The sequence below is a fragment of the Rana temporaria genome, chromosome 1, assembly GCF_905171775.1.
Source record: "Rana temporaria chromosome 1, aRanTem1.1, whole genome shotgun sequence".
Taxonomy (NCBI): Eukaryota; Metazoa; Chordata; class Amphibia; order Anura; family Ranidae; genus Rana; species Rana temporaria.
This window is the reverse complement of record NC_053489.1, coordinates 164043380-164060723: the sequence shown is the minus strand read 5'-3', so window position 1 is coordinate 164060723 and position 17344 is coordinate 164043380. Positions and strand designations below refer to the sequence as shown.

General features: G+C 41.7%; 1 protein-coding gene across 1 annotated transcript in view; it reads left to right on the top strand.

Moving 5' to 3' along the window:
- KREMEN1 (kringle containing transmembrane protein 1) overlaps positions 1–17344 on the top strand; it is a 197545-nt gene that overhangs the window by 139802 nt on the left and 40399 nt on the right. Inside the window, exons 4-5 of the mRNA XM_040345493.1 lie at positions 10104–10228; positions 16438–16591. Coding sequence (XP_040201427.1) covers positions 10104–10228; positions 16438–16591 — 279 coding nt within the window. The remainder of the gene's footprint in view (positions 1–10103; positions 10229–16437; positions 16592–17344) is intronic.

Genomic DNA, 17344 nt, shown 5'->3' with positions numbered 1-17344 from the left:
AAATCTGTCTAAATCTGTGTTAGACCCCTTTCACACTGAGGAGTTTTTCAGGCGGTACAGCGCTTAAAATAGCACTGCTATACCGCTTGAAAAACTCCTTCACTGTCTACTCAATGTGAAAGCCTGAGGGCGTTCACACTGAGGCAATGCGCTGGCGGGAGAGAAAAAAATCTCCTGTCAGCAGCATCTTTGGAGCGATGAGAGGAGCGGCATGTATACCGCTCCTTCACCGCTCCTTCCTATTTAAAACAATGGGAAATCGCGGCATACCGCCCGCAATGCGCCTCTGCAGAGGCGCATTGCGGACGGTATTAACCCTTTATCGGCCGCTAGCGGGGGTTAATACCGCACCGCTAGTGGCCGATTCCCGTGGCAATCCCGGCTGTATAGTGCCGCTATTTTTAGCGGCGCTTTACCGCCACCGTGGCTCCCGCTCCAATGTGAAAGGGGCCTTAGTGAGCACTTACCCTTTGCTGAGATAATCCATTTACCTCACAGGTGTGGCATATCAAAATTCTGATTAGACAGCACAGGTGTGCCTTAGGCTGGTCACAATAAAAGGCCACTCTAAAATGTGCAGTTTTATCACACAGCACAATGCCACAGATGTCGCAAGTTTTGAGGGAGCGTTCAATTGGCATGCTGACTGCAGGAATGTCCACCAGAGCTGTTACTCTTGAATTGAATGTTCTCTACCATAAGCCGTCTCCAAAGGCGTTTCAGAGAATTTGGTAGTACATCCAACTGACCTCACAACCACAGACCCCGTGTAACCAGCCCAGGACCCCCACATCCAGCATCTTCACCTCCAAGATCGTCTGAGACCAGCCACCTGGACAGCTGCTGCAACAATCGGTTTGCCTAACCAAATAATTTCTGCACAAACTGTCAGAAAATCAGGGAAGCTCATCTGAATTCTCGTCATCCTCATCAGGGTCTCAACCTTCGTCATTGTAACCGACTTGAGTGGGCAAATGCTCACATTCAATGGCGTCTTGCACTTTGGAGAGTTTTTCTCTTCATGAATGAACCCTGGTTTTCACTGTACAGGGCAGTTGGCAGACAGCGTGAATGGTGTTGTGTGGGTGAGCGGTTTGCTGATGTCAACGTTGTCAATCGAGTGGTCCATGGTGGAGGTTTGGGTTATGGTATGGGCAGGCGTATGTGAGGATATTTTTGGGCAATCCAGTGGACAAAGGGAGTGGTGTTGCGTCAAATCCCAACAACTCTGATATCTAGAAACAAAATGATTTGAAAGTTTAGAGTGGCATTCGATAAAGTATGCAACACTAGGTCTTATTGATAAAACCTACATACAGGCAAATTACATTTCCATACCAAACAATCAGATTCTGGATATCATTTTTTCAGTACAGAATGGAAAATGAAGTATAATATCTAGTGGTTGCCATGGATCGCAGTACTTTTTTTTGTTTTATTTGTAATAAAGGAAGCTAACCATTTATTTTCGGTCAGCAATTTACCAATATAATACTGTATTTATTGGCGTATAACACTTTTTCCCCCTGCAAATTGGTTTCAAATAGTGTGTGCGTGTTATACGCCGATACTGCAATTTGGGCTGCCTCGGAGAGAACGGGGAGGGGGGCGGGACGAGCGCCATCAGATTACATACAGCGAGAATCTCCTATTTACTCAGCGGCCTCTGTAATAGGAAGTCCCATTTCCTGGCCCCGGCATTGGACCAGTGTTCTGTCTATCATAGAAGCCGGTCCAGGAGGTGGGACTTTGAATGAAAGAGGCCGTCGAGTAAACAGGAGATTCTCGCTGTATGTAATCTGACTCCTGAGATGGGCATTGATCAGGCTGCATTCATGGCAATTGTGAGGCTGCAGATGGGCATTAATCAAGCTGCATTGATGGGCAATTGTGAGGCCCCGTACACACGACCGAGAAACTCGACGAGCAAAACACATCGTTTTGATCGTCGAGTTCCTTGTTCGGCTGTCAGAAAACTTGTCGAGCCAAATTTTCCCATTGCCCAACGAGGAAATAGAGAACATGCTCTCTATTTGGCTCGACGAGTTTCCCGACGGGTTTCTCGGCGAAAAGTGTACACACGACTGGTTTTCTCGGCAGAATACGTCTCCCATTGAGTTTCTTGCTGGATTCTGCCGAGAAAACCGGTCATGTGTACGGGGCCTCAAGCTGCAGATTGGAATTGATCAGGCTGCATTGATAGGAAAATTGTGAAGCTGCAGATGGGCATTGATCAAGCTGCATTGCTGGGCACTGACCCTTATTTTGCTTCAGCTCTTTATTTAAAATGTACGTTTTTTTCCTGAAACGACCCTCTTAAAATGAAGATGCGTGTTGTATGCCTGTGCGTGTTATATGCCGATAAACACGGTGTTACCTCAAAACAGGATATATAATTTAAACAGTTGTGTCACATTCCAAAACAATTCAAAATAAATATCTTTGATGATACAAATAATATTTGTGTCTCTGATGATCTTTGATGATACAATGACAATGAAAAGAGAGCAAAGCCTGCAAATGGCTTTTCCTGAACATGACATTAGTCTAAAATCAAAAACTGTCCCATCGGTGTGACAATGTTTATATTGGAAATCCCAGCAGAGATGGGTGGAGGAAAGAATCATGTGGCATCTGTCAAGTAACTTGTGATACAGAGCAGAGAAAGCAGCGAGCTGGGATTGGTAATGCAGCTCTGTCCAGCTGGAGAGTGGCTCCGAGATCCAACTAGAGTAAAATGTGTTCAGAATACTGCAATGCAGAACATGCTCTTTCAATTAGATAGTCATGTCACAGTCGCTGACAATTACAGTGTCTACCTAAAGACACAACTCATTTGTTTTTCATATCTGCTTGGATGCATCATGATGAAAAGCTAGTGCAAATATCAATGGAACTTACCAAACGTCATCAGTCTGAAAAAAAATCCTAGTTATTAATAATTTAATCATTCAGGGATTACTAAATTACATTTAGGATTACAAAATATTTTGCAGACCGTAAAACATAATGGTCTTCCCGTGTAGATATACCAGCTGCTTTTGCATTTGTTTTTCAGTTATTATATACCGGTATGCACCAGATGATTAAAACCTATTTTCTTCATTAGTTATGACATTAGAAGAAAAAAAAATGCAGTTAAGGTTACTTTGCTTTCTCTTATTGCAACTCAGGAGTAGATATAGAGAAATTAAAGGGGTTGTAAAGGTTTGTTTTTTATTTCCTAAATAGGTTCCTTTAACCTCCCTGGCGGTATGATTATTTCAGAAAAAAGGTGCTGAAAGCGGTACCATTATTTGCAAGGAAATTTGGCGTTTTATACTGTAGGCCTGTAATTCTTAGCAATAACTCACTTAAATCTGACCAAACAAGAGTCTAGTAGGCATCCCGGGTATGATTTTTTTTTAAAAAACAAAATTATAAATTATAATATAATAAATAATTATAAATAATTATAACAAATAATAATATAATTCTAATAAAAATTATTCAATAATGTAATCAACTCAAAATCACTGAAATTTGCTCAGTTGCAGAATTGTCGCTGTCATTACTTTTATTTTTTTATGACGAATTTCCCCACAAATCGCTATCGCACAATTCTGCAAGTGATTATAATTTATTATCGCTGTTTTCTAGCTGCTCTAAAACCATTTTTGACATAAAGGGACACTTTTGGTTGCTATGGACAATCTACAGTTTGGAGGCAGAAAGGTTTTTATTGTATAAAAGTACATGTAGGGCACTGGGCAGACCACTAGGGACAAGGGGGGTGTGTATTTTTTACATACAGTACTGTAATCTGTAAGATTGCAGTATACTGTATGTATTGTGTTTGTTTACCTTTTTGAATTTGGCGCCGTTCTCGTCACAGGGAACAGAGATCGGCGGCACACAGAGGCACTGTGTGAATCGAGCGAGGTTAAGCTAGTGCATTGTTGGTTCACTTACCTTTTACTTTGATTTCCCTTTTAAATTTTTTTTTTTCTGTGTCTGAATTTCTCACTTCCTGTTTCTCCTCAGTAAGCTTGCCCCCATCACCTGAGCCGTTCTGGCTGGGGGTTAGTCAGCCAGAACAGCTTACTGAGGAGGAACAGGAAGTGAGAAAATAAGACAAAGATAACAAAGAAAAAAAACATTTAGAAGGGAAATCGAAGGAAAGCGTAGGTGAACCAACAATGCACTAGCTTAAGGGAACCTATTTAGAAAATAAAAAACGAACCTTTACAACCCCGTTTAAGTTAGGTTATCCTGTTAATTAGGTGTATATAATCTGTTCCTGTTATAAACATTGGCAGCTATTTATCAATGTTTTTAATTAAGAGTCATGCAACTTTCATACTTCTTTTTTTAACTGTGTAAATATTAGGTGAAAAGCATTGCTCTTAAGTGTCCCTCATTTAGATGGACCGTGCCACTTTTAAAACCAAATCCCTCAGTCCCTCGTGCAGCCTCAGTTGTCTCTCTTTTTGGTCTACATTTGGTTATTTTGAAAAGGCAATATAAAAGAAAACTAGAGGTTAAAAAAGCACTTGTGTGGTAAAATCATTTTCTGCAAATTAGGGCCCGGATTCACGTAGAATCGCGTATCTTTGTGCGGGCGTAACGTATCCTATTTACGTTACGCCTCCTCAACTTTTACAGGCAAGTGCCGTATTCTAAAACGAAAGTTGCGGCGGCGTAGCGTAAATAGGCCGGCGTAAGCCTGCCTAATTTAAATGTGGTAGATGTGGGCGTGTGTTATGTTAATTTTATGTGACCCCACGTAAATGACGCTTTTTACGAACGGCGCATGCGCCGTCCGTGAAAGTATCCCAGTGCGCATTCTCCAAATTAACCCGCGAGAAGCCAATGCTTTCGACGTGAACGTAAATGACTTCCCTTCCCACTCTGTTAATAAAATCTACATACAAAGAAAAAAAAAGGTATCCCTCTGTATCATTTTAGAAAGTTGGGCAGTATATGGAAGGTATTGGAGTCTTGGCTGGGACAACAGCCATGCAGACAAATTTGATGCAGTATGCGGCATATGGTCTGAGCACTGACAGGCTGAGCCCCCACCCATTCAACCTCTGCAGCAATAACAAGTAAAAAGGCGCAATGCTCAGATATAACCTCAATATAATGATATGGAGTCCTTAATAGTCCAAAGGGCAGAAATCAGGGGAAAAAATATATATATATAGGTGAGTCTCTCAGGTCTGCCACCAAGAAGACCAGAAGCGGGTTCCAGTAAAACTAGCAAAGAAACAAGGAAAGGTGCCCCTCTGAGTATATATCATAAACACATTTATTGATAATAACAATATCCACTCACATGGAGAGAAGTAAAGTTGAGTCCACATACATCTCTGGGCTGAAGAGGTGGGACTACAGGTCACAGTGACAGGCAGCGCTTCAGCTTCACGGCCCGGCGCCACATTGTTTGCCTTCCAAGCCTCGTTCTGGTTCTAACTGCACGGGCCTGTTTTTCATAGTTGCGGTTCCCGAACGGGAAACGTGAAGCTGCAGGGTGGGCTGTCACAGGCTCTGGCGATACACTGCCCTCATCTTCCCTGGAACCTACACACTGCTAAGTAGACTTTCTTTGATTACACCTGATTTGGATGTGCTACTCGCTGTGACCTGCTGTTCCACCCTATACTCCTTGGGATCTAATGTGGTGCTAGCCAGAAACTGACTCACTGTGACCTGTAGTCCCACCTCTTCAGCCCAGAGATGTACTTGAACTCAACTTTACTTCTCTCCATGTGAGTGAATATTGTTTTTTCAATAAATGTGTTTATGATATATACTCAGAGGTGCCCCTTTACTTGTTTCCAACCTCTGCAGCAATGCTGGCAGCCATAGGTGTGCGCACAGGGTGTGCCAGGTGTGCCTGGGCACACCCTAATGACCCTGTGCTGGGCAGATTCCCCCTGCTACTTGGCTGCTGAAAACAGGAACTCCGAACCCTGATATTTCACCAAGGCCCCCATTGGGTTCCAAAAAAAATGTAAAAAATAAAATAATATTGTAAGAAAACAGAATATATTGTAAAAAAATTCTAAAATTGTAAAAAAGTAACAATTAAAAAATAAAAACTGACACCAGTCTCTGCCCTTTCCACATCATCCACCGCTCTACCGACACTGTCTATTGCCCCATTGCTTTGGGGTGCACACCCTAATGCGATAGGCTGCGCACACCTATGCTGGCAGCACTCATACGTCTATTTCCCAAAGGCAACCTCTGGATATGACACTGAGCACGTGCACTCAATTTCTTTGGTCGACCATGGTGAGGTCTGTTCTGAGTGGAAACTGTACTGTAAAAAAACTGCTGTATGGTCTTGGCCATCATGCTGCAGCTCAGTTTCAGGGTCTTGGAAATCTTCTTATAGCCTAGTCCATCTTTGTGTAGCGCAACAATTCTTTTGTTCAGATCCTCAGAGCTTTCTTTGACATGAGGTACCATGTTGAACTTCCAGTGACCAGTATGAGAGAGTGAGAGCGATAACACCAAATTTAACACACCTGCTCCCCATTCACACCTGAGACCTTGTGAAGCCCCGTACACACGACCAGTTTCCTCGGCAGAATTCAGCTTCCGACCGAGTTTCTGGCTGAATTCTGCCGAGAAACCCGGCCGTGTGTACAATTTCGCCGAGGAAGCCGACGAGGAGCTCGACGAGGAAATAGAGAACATGTTCTCTATTTCCTCGTTGTTCTATGGGAGCTCTCGGCCCGCCGAGCTCCTCGGCGGCTTCAGGGCTGAACTGACCGAGGAACTCGATGTGTTTGGCACGTCGAGTTCCTCGGCCGTGTGTACGGGGCCTAACACGAGTCACATGACACCGGGGAGGGAAAATGGCTAATTTGGCCCAGTTTGGACATTTTCACTTAGGGGTGTACTTACTTTTGTTGCCAGTGGTTTAGACATTAATGGCTGTGTGTTGAGTTATTTTGAGGGGACAGAAAATGCAAACTGTTATACAAGCTGTTTACTCACTACTTTACATTGTAGCAAAGTGTAATTTCTTCAGTGTTGTCACTGAAAAGATATAATAAAATAAGTACAACAATTTGAGTGGTGTACTCACATTTTTGAGATACTGTGTATCTACAACTCATGATAAATTAGTGTGATGGTCAGTGGGAAGAATACTCCTTACATTTGTGATCATTGGGAAGAATTACCCCCTTACAGATAGCTAAAAACATCAATGGTTTCAGTGGGAATGTATATGAGAGGCAGAAATTGCTCATTGCCCAAGGAACCCTTAGCAACCTCTGGAGAAACCCTAAGGCCCCTTTCACACTACTGCGACTTCAAAGTCACGCGATTTTACTGCAATTTCGTTGCCACAATATTGCCGCAATTTTGGCGTGATTCGCAGCCACAATTTCAAGGAATGCCTGTGTAAGTGGCATCAAAATCGGACCAAAGTAGTGCAGAGACTACTTTGAAGTCGGAACGACTGAAAGTCATACTAATATGAATGGTTATTATTAGAAGTCATGGGAAACGACTTGTCGCGCTACTTTGCCATCACAAATCGTGGGACAAGTCATATAAGTGTGAATGGGACCTAAGGTTTCATGGAACCCTGGTTGGAAAACCCTGATCTACAGTATGCATTGCTTAATGTGTAAAACTGTATTTTTACATGCATTTACACATTTTTTTTCCTGATACTAATAATAATAATACAAATAATAATTTGTCAGAGGTTTCTCATCACGCAGACAGAACACGAAATGAGAGGAAATCCTTTGTTGGGGGCACAAGCCTAAATTGTAACGCCATTTTTAGTACATTGTTTCATGCCTTTGCTTTTACTGAGCAGATGCCCTTCTGAAGGCTGCTTGCTTATTACATTATAAGGGGGTTTCCAGGCTTTCCTGCTCCGCTAGTGTGGTGTTTTACAAGATACACAAAGAACCAATGCAGTGTTTTCAAAGCAAATATCATATACACATGCATGTCTTCAGAAGGTTTACATGTAACATGACCACTGTGTTGACTAAGACTAAAATACCAGTTAAAAAAATTAGATGTTACCTATTAATAGATAACCTGCATTCAATAACAAGACATTATTGCTTCTGGGTTGTCCATTTACTTCAATATGGTCGATAAACATGGCATTCCTCTATGCCACAGGTGTAAAACACAAGGCCCGCGGGCTGAATCCGGCCCTCTAGGCCATTTCATGTGGCCCTCGCACCTCTCCTGCAACTGCAGGAAAGCTCCAGCCCTCCTCTAGTCCTACTCCAGACCCCTTTCTGCTTTCAAGCAATGCATCCAGCTTCTTCCCAGCAGCAGCATAAGGAAAGGGGGTGCACTGTGATGTAAGGGAGAGTGGGGGACTCAACTTCTGATGGTGGGGTGGCTCTTGACATCTAAGCTATGGGGAAGGGATGCGCTGGACATCTAATCTTACAGATACAACTGGCCCTTTTGAGGGAATTCATAATGCTGATACGGCCCACAATGAAATTGAGTTTGACACCCCTGCTCTATGCGATCACCTCCAAAAGTAAAACTGTTACCTGCCTGATCTGTGTTGGCCCACAGCTACCACTATGTTCAGTAAATCAACATATTAGTGGCACGCTATAAGTAGTCCTTGGAACAAACAATTCATTTTAAAGGTAGTTGTAGAGAGTCTTTAGAAATCCAGAGCAGAATGTAACCATCCTCAAAGAGCCCAGGGTAATCCATGTAAATTGAAAGGCAAAAAAAAGAGAAGGAGGCGCATCATCTGGAGCAGTAAAAAAACATTATTACAATAAAAGCAAAGCAGATTGTATTGCATAGGACAGGAAGCTCTGAGTGATAGGTGAGTTGGGAGGGAATAAAGAGGAGCTACAAGAAAGGTGGTAGAGGAGGATTCATCTGCCATCTTCACTGCCCTGCTGACTCCAGTGCTCCCTCTCACTATGGTGGCTGTGTATAGAGTGTCTTACTCCTCAAGGAAAATGTGAGCACATTATAATTAGCTTTACTTTTATTGTAATACAGTCTTTTTTTACAGTGCCAGATTGTTGCACTCCTTTTTGTCTACCAATCTGATTCAAACTTTCATTCTTCAGCTCTAATTTTTCCAATGCAGGTCTGAGTCTGGTTGGTGGCTGTTTGTCAACATAGAATGTTCAAATCAGACTACATGGCCCGGATTCAGATAGAGATACGACGGCGTATCTCCTGCGTTTCGTTTTTTGTACGCGAGGAATATGCAAATGAGGAGTTCCGCCGATTCAGAAACGAACGCCTGCCCGGCGCTTTTTTTTTACATCGTTTGCGTTCGGCTTTTTCCGGCGGATAGTTACCCCTGCTATATGCGGCGTATCCTATGTTAAGTATGGCCGTCGTTCCCGGGTCGAATTTTTTTTTTTTTACGTCGTTTCCGTAAGTCGGTCGCGAATACGGATGGACGTAATTTACGTTCAAGTCGAAACCAATGACGTCCTAGCGACTTCATTTAGAGCAATGCACGCTGGGCAATTTAGCCGGTGGCGCATGCACAGTTCGATCGGCGCGGGGACGCGTCTGATTTAAATAGTAAACTTCCCCTAGCCGCGGAATTTGAATTCCGCTGGGGGATTTACGATCCGCCGGCACAACTTTAGAGGCAAGTGCTTTGCACTTGCCTCAAAAACTTGCGCCGGCGGATCGTAAATCAGATAGATTACGCGGATCTAAAGATCCCCTAATCTATCTGAATCTAGCCCCATGTGTTCTTAGCTTTTCAGTGGCTGCTATCTGCATTCCAGCATGTGACTGAATGATCTACACAATGCTTTTATCTCTACAGAAGTCGCCATACATTGAGGCCTTTTTGTAGGCCAATGTTTATTCTATGTGTTCTGTGTCTCTTCCCCGAGCAGTTGTGTTGACTCGTAGCATATAATTTAGTTCCATCAGCTACAGTTATTCTAGGTGTAAAGTTATGCAACCACTATGGAATCTGTCTGCTCTGTAGGGTGAGGCTGTGGACTAACTGTGCTATAATTGTCCTTTGTTGATGCGTTCTTCTCTCTGAAAATCCCACAAGGGCTATATATACAATGTTCCAAGTTTTGCTTTGTAAAAACTAAAGCTTTGTAATTATTTTTCAGTGCCTGGGAATCTGGGATGCTTCAAAGACCATGGAAATCCACCTCCTTTGACTGGCATGAGTGAGACGTCCAATAAACAGACAATACAATCTTGTATTACCATGTGCCGGAGACAGAAATACAAGGTACAGCTTCCACCCTCATTTGAATTTATTTGCAATATTTACAACATCTCCTTCCCTGAATGTTCTGGTATTTCAACTTTGTTTAACGTATGACTGATGTCAGATTATTTTAATATGATCTTGTGCAAACAAATTTGCCACAGGTGACTGACAATATAATATTTCAAGGGACCTCACTAAACATACTCTTGGCTTACAAACAACAATATACGTAGAAATATATTGTTGAATGCTCTTGGAGTTTCACAAAATTAAAGAAATCGGATAAAACGTTTAATTGTGGGGTTAAAAACTGGATGCTAGAGCTAATTAAAGGGATGTTTTTCTTTGCTGGAGAGTGTAGACATATGGCTAAGTCCCCACCTTCCACACTCTTCTAATAACTAGCAGCAGCAGTCGACTGGGTGAAGTAGAAAAAAATATATACAATTCAAAAAATAATATAGCATATATAATTGTGACCCAAGCCATATTTTAGGTTGAATGTTATTTCAAATGTATTTCGATTTCAATCTGCAGTGCTGTAATTTTCAATAAATCGCAATACAATATGGCAACCTGGATGCATTTCCTGCTTCTGTGATGGGCTGATTTTCCCAGAAGTCTGTACTAAGATACAAGTCAAATTTTAGGAATCCTCTGCAATAAAAAAATATTTTTTGGTGAGATACTCCTAAAGGGTTAATCACTTCTAAATAGATGCAGATCATGCAGCTTTCCCCATCAAAGCACTGCAGGAGCATAAGCTGTTCAATAATGAAAAAGTCACTCCCATTCAGAATCAGTATCCGAGAAGAGAAAAAAATGCTTTTTCTTTGACTAGAAACAGGTAGAAATCATTAACAAAGTTTGTTGAAACATTGATCACCCAGAGAGATTTTTTTTTTTTTACAACAGAAATTAAGTTACTTTTTAAAAGTATGGCTTTGGGGGCTTTTCCCCCATCACACTTACCTAGGTGGATGCAGCATCTGTCCGATACTGCATCTGTCCCCCGGTGCCTCTACCCTGAAAACCAAACGATCAAACAGCTCCCCGAGCAAAGAGCTGCTGACTGTTAATCAGCAGCTCTCCAATCTGCTCCTCCACGCTCACTGGAGTGCTGAGCTGTGGAGGGGCGGGGAGTGGCCGTCTTCGCAACCTTGGTGGCCCTTTATTCCACATAGGCCGGTTTTGATGCTCCAGCGTATCTCTTGATCAGGGTGCTTTTGCATATATGTCGAATCATGCTGTGATCCTTTTTGTGCATATGTCCTCCTTTTGGGAATATTTTATGTACTGTAACAAATAAACTTTTGTCATACTTTTTTATCATTCTCTTATACGTTTCTTACTCTCACCCTCCCCCTATCTGTCCTCAAAGTCCCTGTTGGGGTAAAATTTCTTTGTAGCCTCGAAAGTATATATGATTGATTTAAAATGTTATGGCTTTATGAAACGGCTTCTAGGTCACATCTCTCCTGGGACAGGGGTGCCTGTTATTGCTTTGTATGGGTGTCTTGGCCGTAGCTGATCACATACATCTGTGATACCTGCACAGTTGTATGCTGATTTTTGTTGGTGTCTGGCCTTGATCGACCATGTGAATGAGGCGTAAGGCTCGGTTTGCACTTACACAGTTGTCTTTTGATCCGTTTTTACAGTGCTTTTTGTTTTGCATTTTGCATTTTTGCACACACGTTTTTTTAAGTATTATTTCAGCGTATTTTGATGCATTTCGCTTTTTTACGCTTTTTTTTGCCCAATTTGTTGTCGGGTAGATTAAAAAACTCAAAACGCAAGTCGCGGCACTACATGCTTTGCTGCAGCTTCTCCATTGAAGTCTATTGAACCACAAATGCACAGTTTTGCTTTTAAAAAAGGCCCTGACACTTTCCAAAAAACTGCAGCGGCTAAAAAAAAGCATTGATGTAAATGTGTCCCATAGGAAACCGTGTTTAATAGACTGTAGTGTGTTTCTGCAAAAAGCATTAAAAAATGCATAGGTGTGAACCTAGACCCTTAATGGTGAGCAACCTTAAAAAAATGCAGCGTAAGGCAGATGCTATGATTTTACCTGAAGCTAGTATAGAGGCAGGTGTAAAGATGACTGACAAGGTTTTATTGTACATGTGTAAATCAGCTCCATAGAGGGAGTGGCTTCCTTACCATGACATTTCAATTCACACTACTCAGACCGGTCATATTTCATACCCATGTGCTTTGGTGGATGTTTGAAGTGATTTTTACTAACGCCATAAATAAACTGTCACAGGAAATGATAGATGATATTCTAATTTCCAAAGATGAGGATTGCCATCATATTTGAAGAAATATTTGTAATAAATTGTTAGGATGTTTGAAAAAGCATCTTTAAAACCTGTTATGTATTCATTCAGAACCATTACATTTACATGTAGAATTAGCTTACTCTATGCACCAGAATCGGATTTAAGCCCAGTCTTCTATACCCCCTGCAGAGGGAGAAAGAGGGAACAGGGATGCCAACCTGAGATTGATTTGTTTATGGACAGCTGATCAATTATGGACAAGTTACATAGTTACATAGTTACATAGTTAGTCAGGTTGAAAAAAGACACAAGTCCATCCAGTTCAACCACAAAAAAAACAAAATAAAAAACACAGTACAATCCTATACACCCAACTCCATACCCACAGTTGATCCAGAGGAAGGCAAAAAACCCCAGCAGAGCATGATCCAATTTGCTACAGCAGGGGAAAAAATTCCTTCCTGATCCCCCGAGAGGCAATCGGATTTACCTTGGATCAACTTTACCTATAAATCTTAGTACTCAGTTATTTTATGTACATTTAGGAAAGTATCCAGGCCTTTCTTGAAACAATCTACTGAGCTGGCCCGAACTTCTACTGAGCTGGCCCGAACCACCTCTGGAGGGAGTCTGTTCCACATTTTCACAGCTCTTACTGTGAAAAAACCTTTCCGTATTTGGAGGTGAAATCTCTTTTCCTCTAGACGTAAAGAGTGCCCCCTTGTCCTCAGTGTTGACCGTAAAGTGAATAACTCAACACCAAGTTCACTGTATGGACCTCTTATATATTTGTACATGTTGATCTTATCCCCCCTTATTCTCCTCTTCTCAAGAGTGAATAGATTTAGTTCCTCTAATCTTTCCTCATAGCTGAGCTCCTCCATGCCTCTTATCAGTTTGGTTGCCCTTCTCTGCACTTTCTCCAGTTCTCCGATATCCTTTTTGAGAACTGGGGCCCAAAACTGAACTGCATATTCCAGATGAGGTCTTACTAATGATTTGTACAGGGGCAAAATTATATCTCTGTCTCTGGAGTCCATACCTCTCTTAATACAAGAAAGGACTTTGCTCGCTTTGGAAACCGCAGCTTGGCATTGCATGTTATTATTGAGCTTAAGATCTACCAAGACCCCCAGATCCTTCTCCACTACAGATCCCCCCAGTTGTACTCCCCCTAGTATGTATGATGCATGCATATTCTTATTCCCTAAGTGCATAACTTTACATTTATCAACATTAAACCTCATCTGCCACTCAGTCGCCCAATTAGACAGAGCATTGAGGTCGGTTTGTAAATTGGCGACATCCTCCAAGGACGTTATTCCACTGCATAGCTTGGTGTCATCTGCAAAGACAGAAATGTTACTTTTGATCTCAGACCCAATATCATTTATAAATATATTGAAAAGTAAGGGTCCCAGCACTGAACCTTGGGGTACACCACTGATAACATTGGACCATTTAGAGTAAGAATCATTAACCACGACTCTCTGAATTCTGTCTTTCAGCCAGTTTTCTATCCATTTACAAACTGATATTTCCAATCCTGTTTTACAAATGCTTTAAAGGGATTGTAAAGTCTCATGGTTTTTCACCTTAATGCATTTTTACTCCGTCAGTATCACCAGCAAAGCAGCTTTTAGTATTATCACATTATAAAGAAGAAGAGAATGTGCGCTGCTTTTCTTGATTTCAGAATTGCCGCGTCACGAATGTGCTCTTTCAAATACGAACGCTAGTTCTACCAGACAGAACGCTTCCGGCTGGTCTTTGCTTCTGAGCATGCGCGTTTGTACTTTGTCCAAAAGTTTGGTTGCTTGCTGTACACAGGGTAGGACTAGGCACCATCAAAATCTTGTTGACGTAAAGTTTGTCCATTTGCAGGCCAAACTTTTTGTCCGATGAAACCCGAAAAAGTTTGTCCGATGGAGCGTACACACACGGTCGGACTATTTTGAAAACTTGCTGATTTTGAAGTTTGTTGGCAAAAAGTCAGACCGTGTGTATGGGCCTTTATACTCGCAGTCATCATGGGAAAGGGTGTGTCTTTGAGTCTTTCCGGTTGGATGTTTCCTTTGGAGTGCGCTGAAATTACGGAAAGATCGTCACTTAGTACATGATGCAAACAGAAGAAAAGTTAATTCAACCGACTAAGTGGTTGGATGGCAGCCCAGACCCTTAATATCCTGTCGGAGATATTTAAACTGTATGGGTAAACAGTAAAATATCTGAATTGTATTTAATAATGCCTCTATTAAATAACAGCAGTTATATCATAAGAATACATTGCATTTACATGTAAGAACTTTTGGTGTGTTTAGCAGATTGAATGAACACAAAATTTGTTTTGCTGCAGTTCACTAACATCTGTTCATCCCCCTCTATCGATTGCCAATTATGCTCTATTTAATGATACTATACACAAAGCAGTGATGTGCAGCAGCAGTAGATAGGTTAGAGGTTTAATACAAAAGTAGACAACTTACTTTGGATAAACTGACACATATACTTACTTTTTCATTAGATAATTGCAAAAAAAAGCAAATGTTTGACCTTCCTTATGCCTCCTATAGTTTGTGAAGCATGAATGGGTAAATTCTAGGGAGACCCAAGTGCAAATTAGATATAACTGAAACAGTTTATAAATGAATGCTTGAGCAATATGAAAGGTGGCTCACACTGTGGGCTTATATAGCCAGATTCAGATACAAGAGTGTATCTGTCGGCGGGCGTAACGTATCTCATATACGTTACGCCGCCGTAAATTAGGGCGCAAGTTCCGTATTCAGAAAGAACTTGCGCCCTAAGTTACGGCGGCGTAGCGTATGTGGTCCGGCGTAAGCCCGCCTAATTCAAATGTGGATGATGTGGGCGTGTTTTATATAAATTTAGTGTGACCCCACGTATTTGATGTTTTTTACGAACGGCGCATGCGAGTGCGAATGCGTCGGATAGAATGCCTAAGATACATCGAACACTGCCTACGACGTAACGTAACTTACGCACAGCCCTATGCGCGTACGACTTACGCAAACGACGTAAAAAGATAGGCCTGTTCCGACGTCCATACCTTGCATGGGCTGCGCCACCTAGGGAGCAGCTTTATCTTTACGCCCGGCGTATCTCTAACGTAAACGGCGTAACTAATTGCGACGGGCGCACGTACGTTCGCGAATCAGCGTATCTTGCTCATTTGCATAATTGACGCTGCAAACAACGGAAGCGCCACCTAGCAGCCAGCGTAAATATACACCCAAAGATACGACGGCGTAGGAGACTTACGCCGCTCGTATCTTAGCCTAATTTAAGCGTATCTGGTTTCCAGAATACACTTAAATTTACGACGGCGTAGATTCAGAGTTACAACGGCGTATCTACTGATACACCACTGTAACTCTCAGTGAAAAGTGTCAGTAGGGCAGAGATTGGTGTCACTCATTTATTTTTATTATTTTTTTATTAGAACTTTCTTACAATTATTTTTTTTTTATTTATTTTTTTAACATTTTTATTATTATTATTTTTTTTTTTTACAATTTTTTAGAAGCCCCATTGGGGAGCTTTGGTGAAATATCAGTTCCCTGATGTTTCACTTTTGAGAAAGAGAAAGGCACTGAGGACAGAAATCTGTACAGCACAGCATGATTAGGGTGTTCCCAGGCACACCCGGCACACCCTGTGCACACGCCTATGGTCTGGAAGTTTTATAATTGATTGGACGTTACGTATTTACCTTTCAATTGACTGTATGAGCCTTAATAGGTATAATATGCAAGGTATACATGTGCCTAAATGGTATTACCAAAAGCACTTTAGCTTTTACTTTTTGCACCCATTTTTCAGATCATTCATTTTTTTTCTAATGTATTATTATAACTTGCATAACATATAAAGCCATTGTAAAAATGCAATGTGACTATTTATTTTTATTACTTCTAGTTTGCTGGATTGGAGTCGGGGTTTGCATGCTTTTGTGGAAACAATGGAGACTACAGAAAGCATGGAGAAACACCAAGCACCGATTGTAACAGCGTCTGTTTTGGAGATCACACACAATCATGTGGAGGAGATGGACGAATTATCCTGTTTGATTGTAAGCTCTGTTTGGTTTTTTTCTTAGATGCATAGTTATATATGGCTAGCATATAAGGTGAAACTGGTGACTGTGAATTAATGCCCATGGTTTTGGAATTGAGTGTCCAGCAAGCTCAAATAGGTGTTATTGTCAGGTCTCCATAAACTTTTGGCCATATAGAGTATCCCGTTTAGTACAGATGTCATTAAAGCTTGAGGATAATACTCGCCGGCCCATATATTTTTAACAAAAATACAATAATTGAGATTATATATGCATTTAACTTATTTTATGCCTTTAAAAGCTTCCCTTGTGTAGTCATAAAAAAAAAAAAACAGAGTTTGCTTCTGGGCACTGCCGAGTTGGATGTGGTTTCAGCAGCCCTAGTGCAGAGCTGTCACTCAAGTGGCACTCTAAATTATGCCCCTTGGTGTAGCTAAAAATGGGAGGGCTCCACTGTAATCTTTTGGCCAGGCCTACCTCCCATACTTGGCCTTGCCTCTTTACTCCAAATCACCATGCCTCAATAGCACTCAACAGTAATGAGAGCATGCTAGGCCAACAGTTGCTATTATATAAGCATCCTGTTCATTATATGCCACCAATTACAGTGCTCCATATATCTCCATCCAGTATTTCCAACACATGACCAAATACAGGAGGCATGTGGTAGCATCAGTTTGCTGGTCATTAGCAGCTTCCCTATGTAGCTTTGCCTGGGAGGTCTAATTATTTGTTTCCACCTAGGGCACTGCTGCAATGCTGTGACCA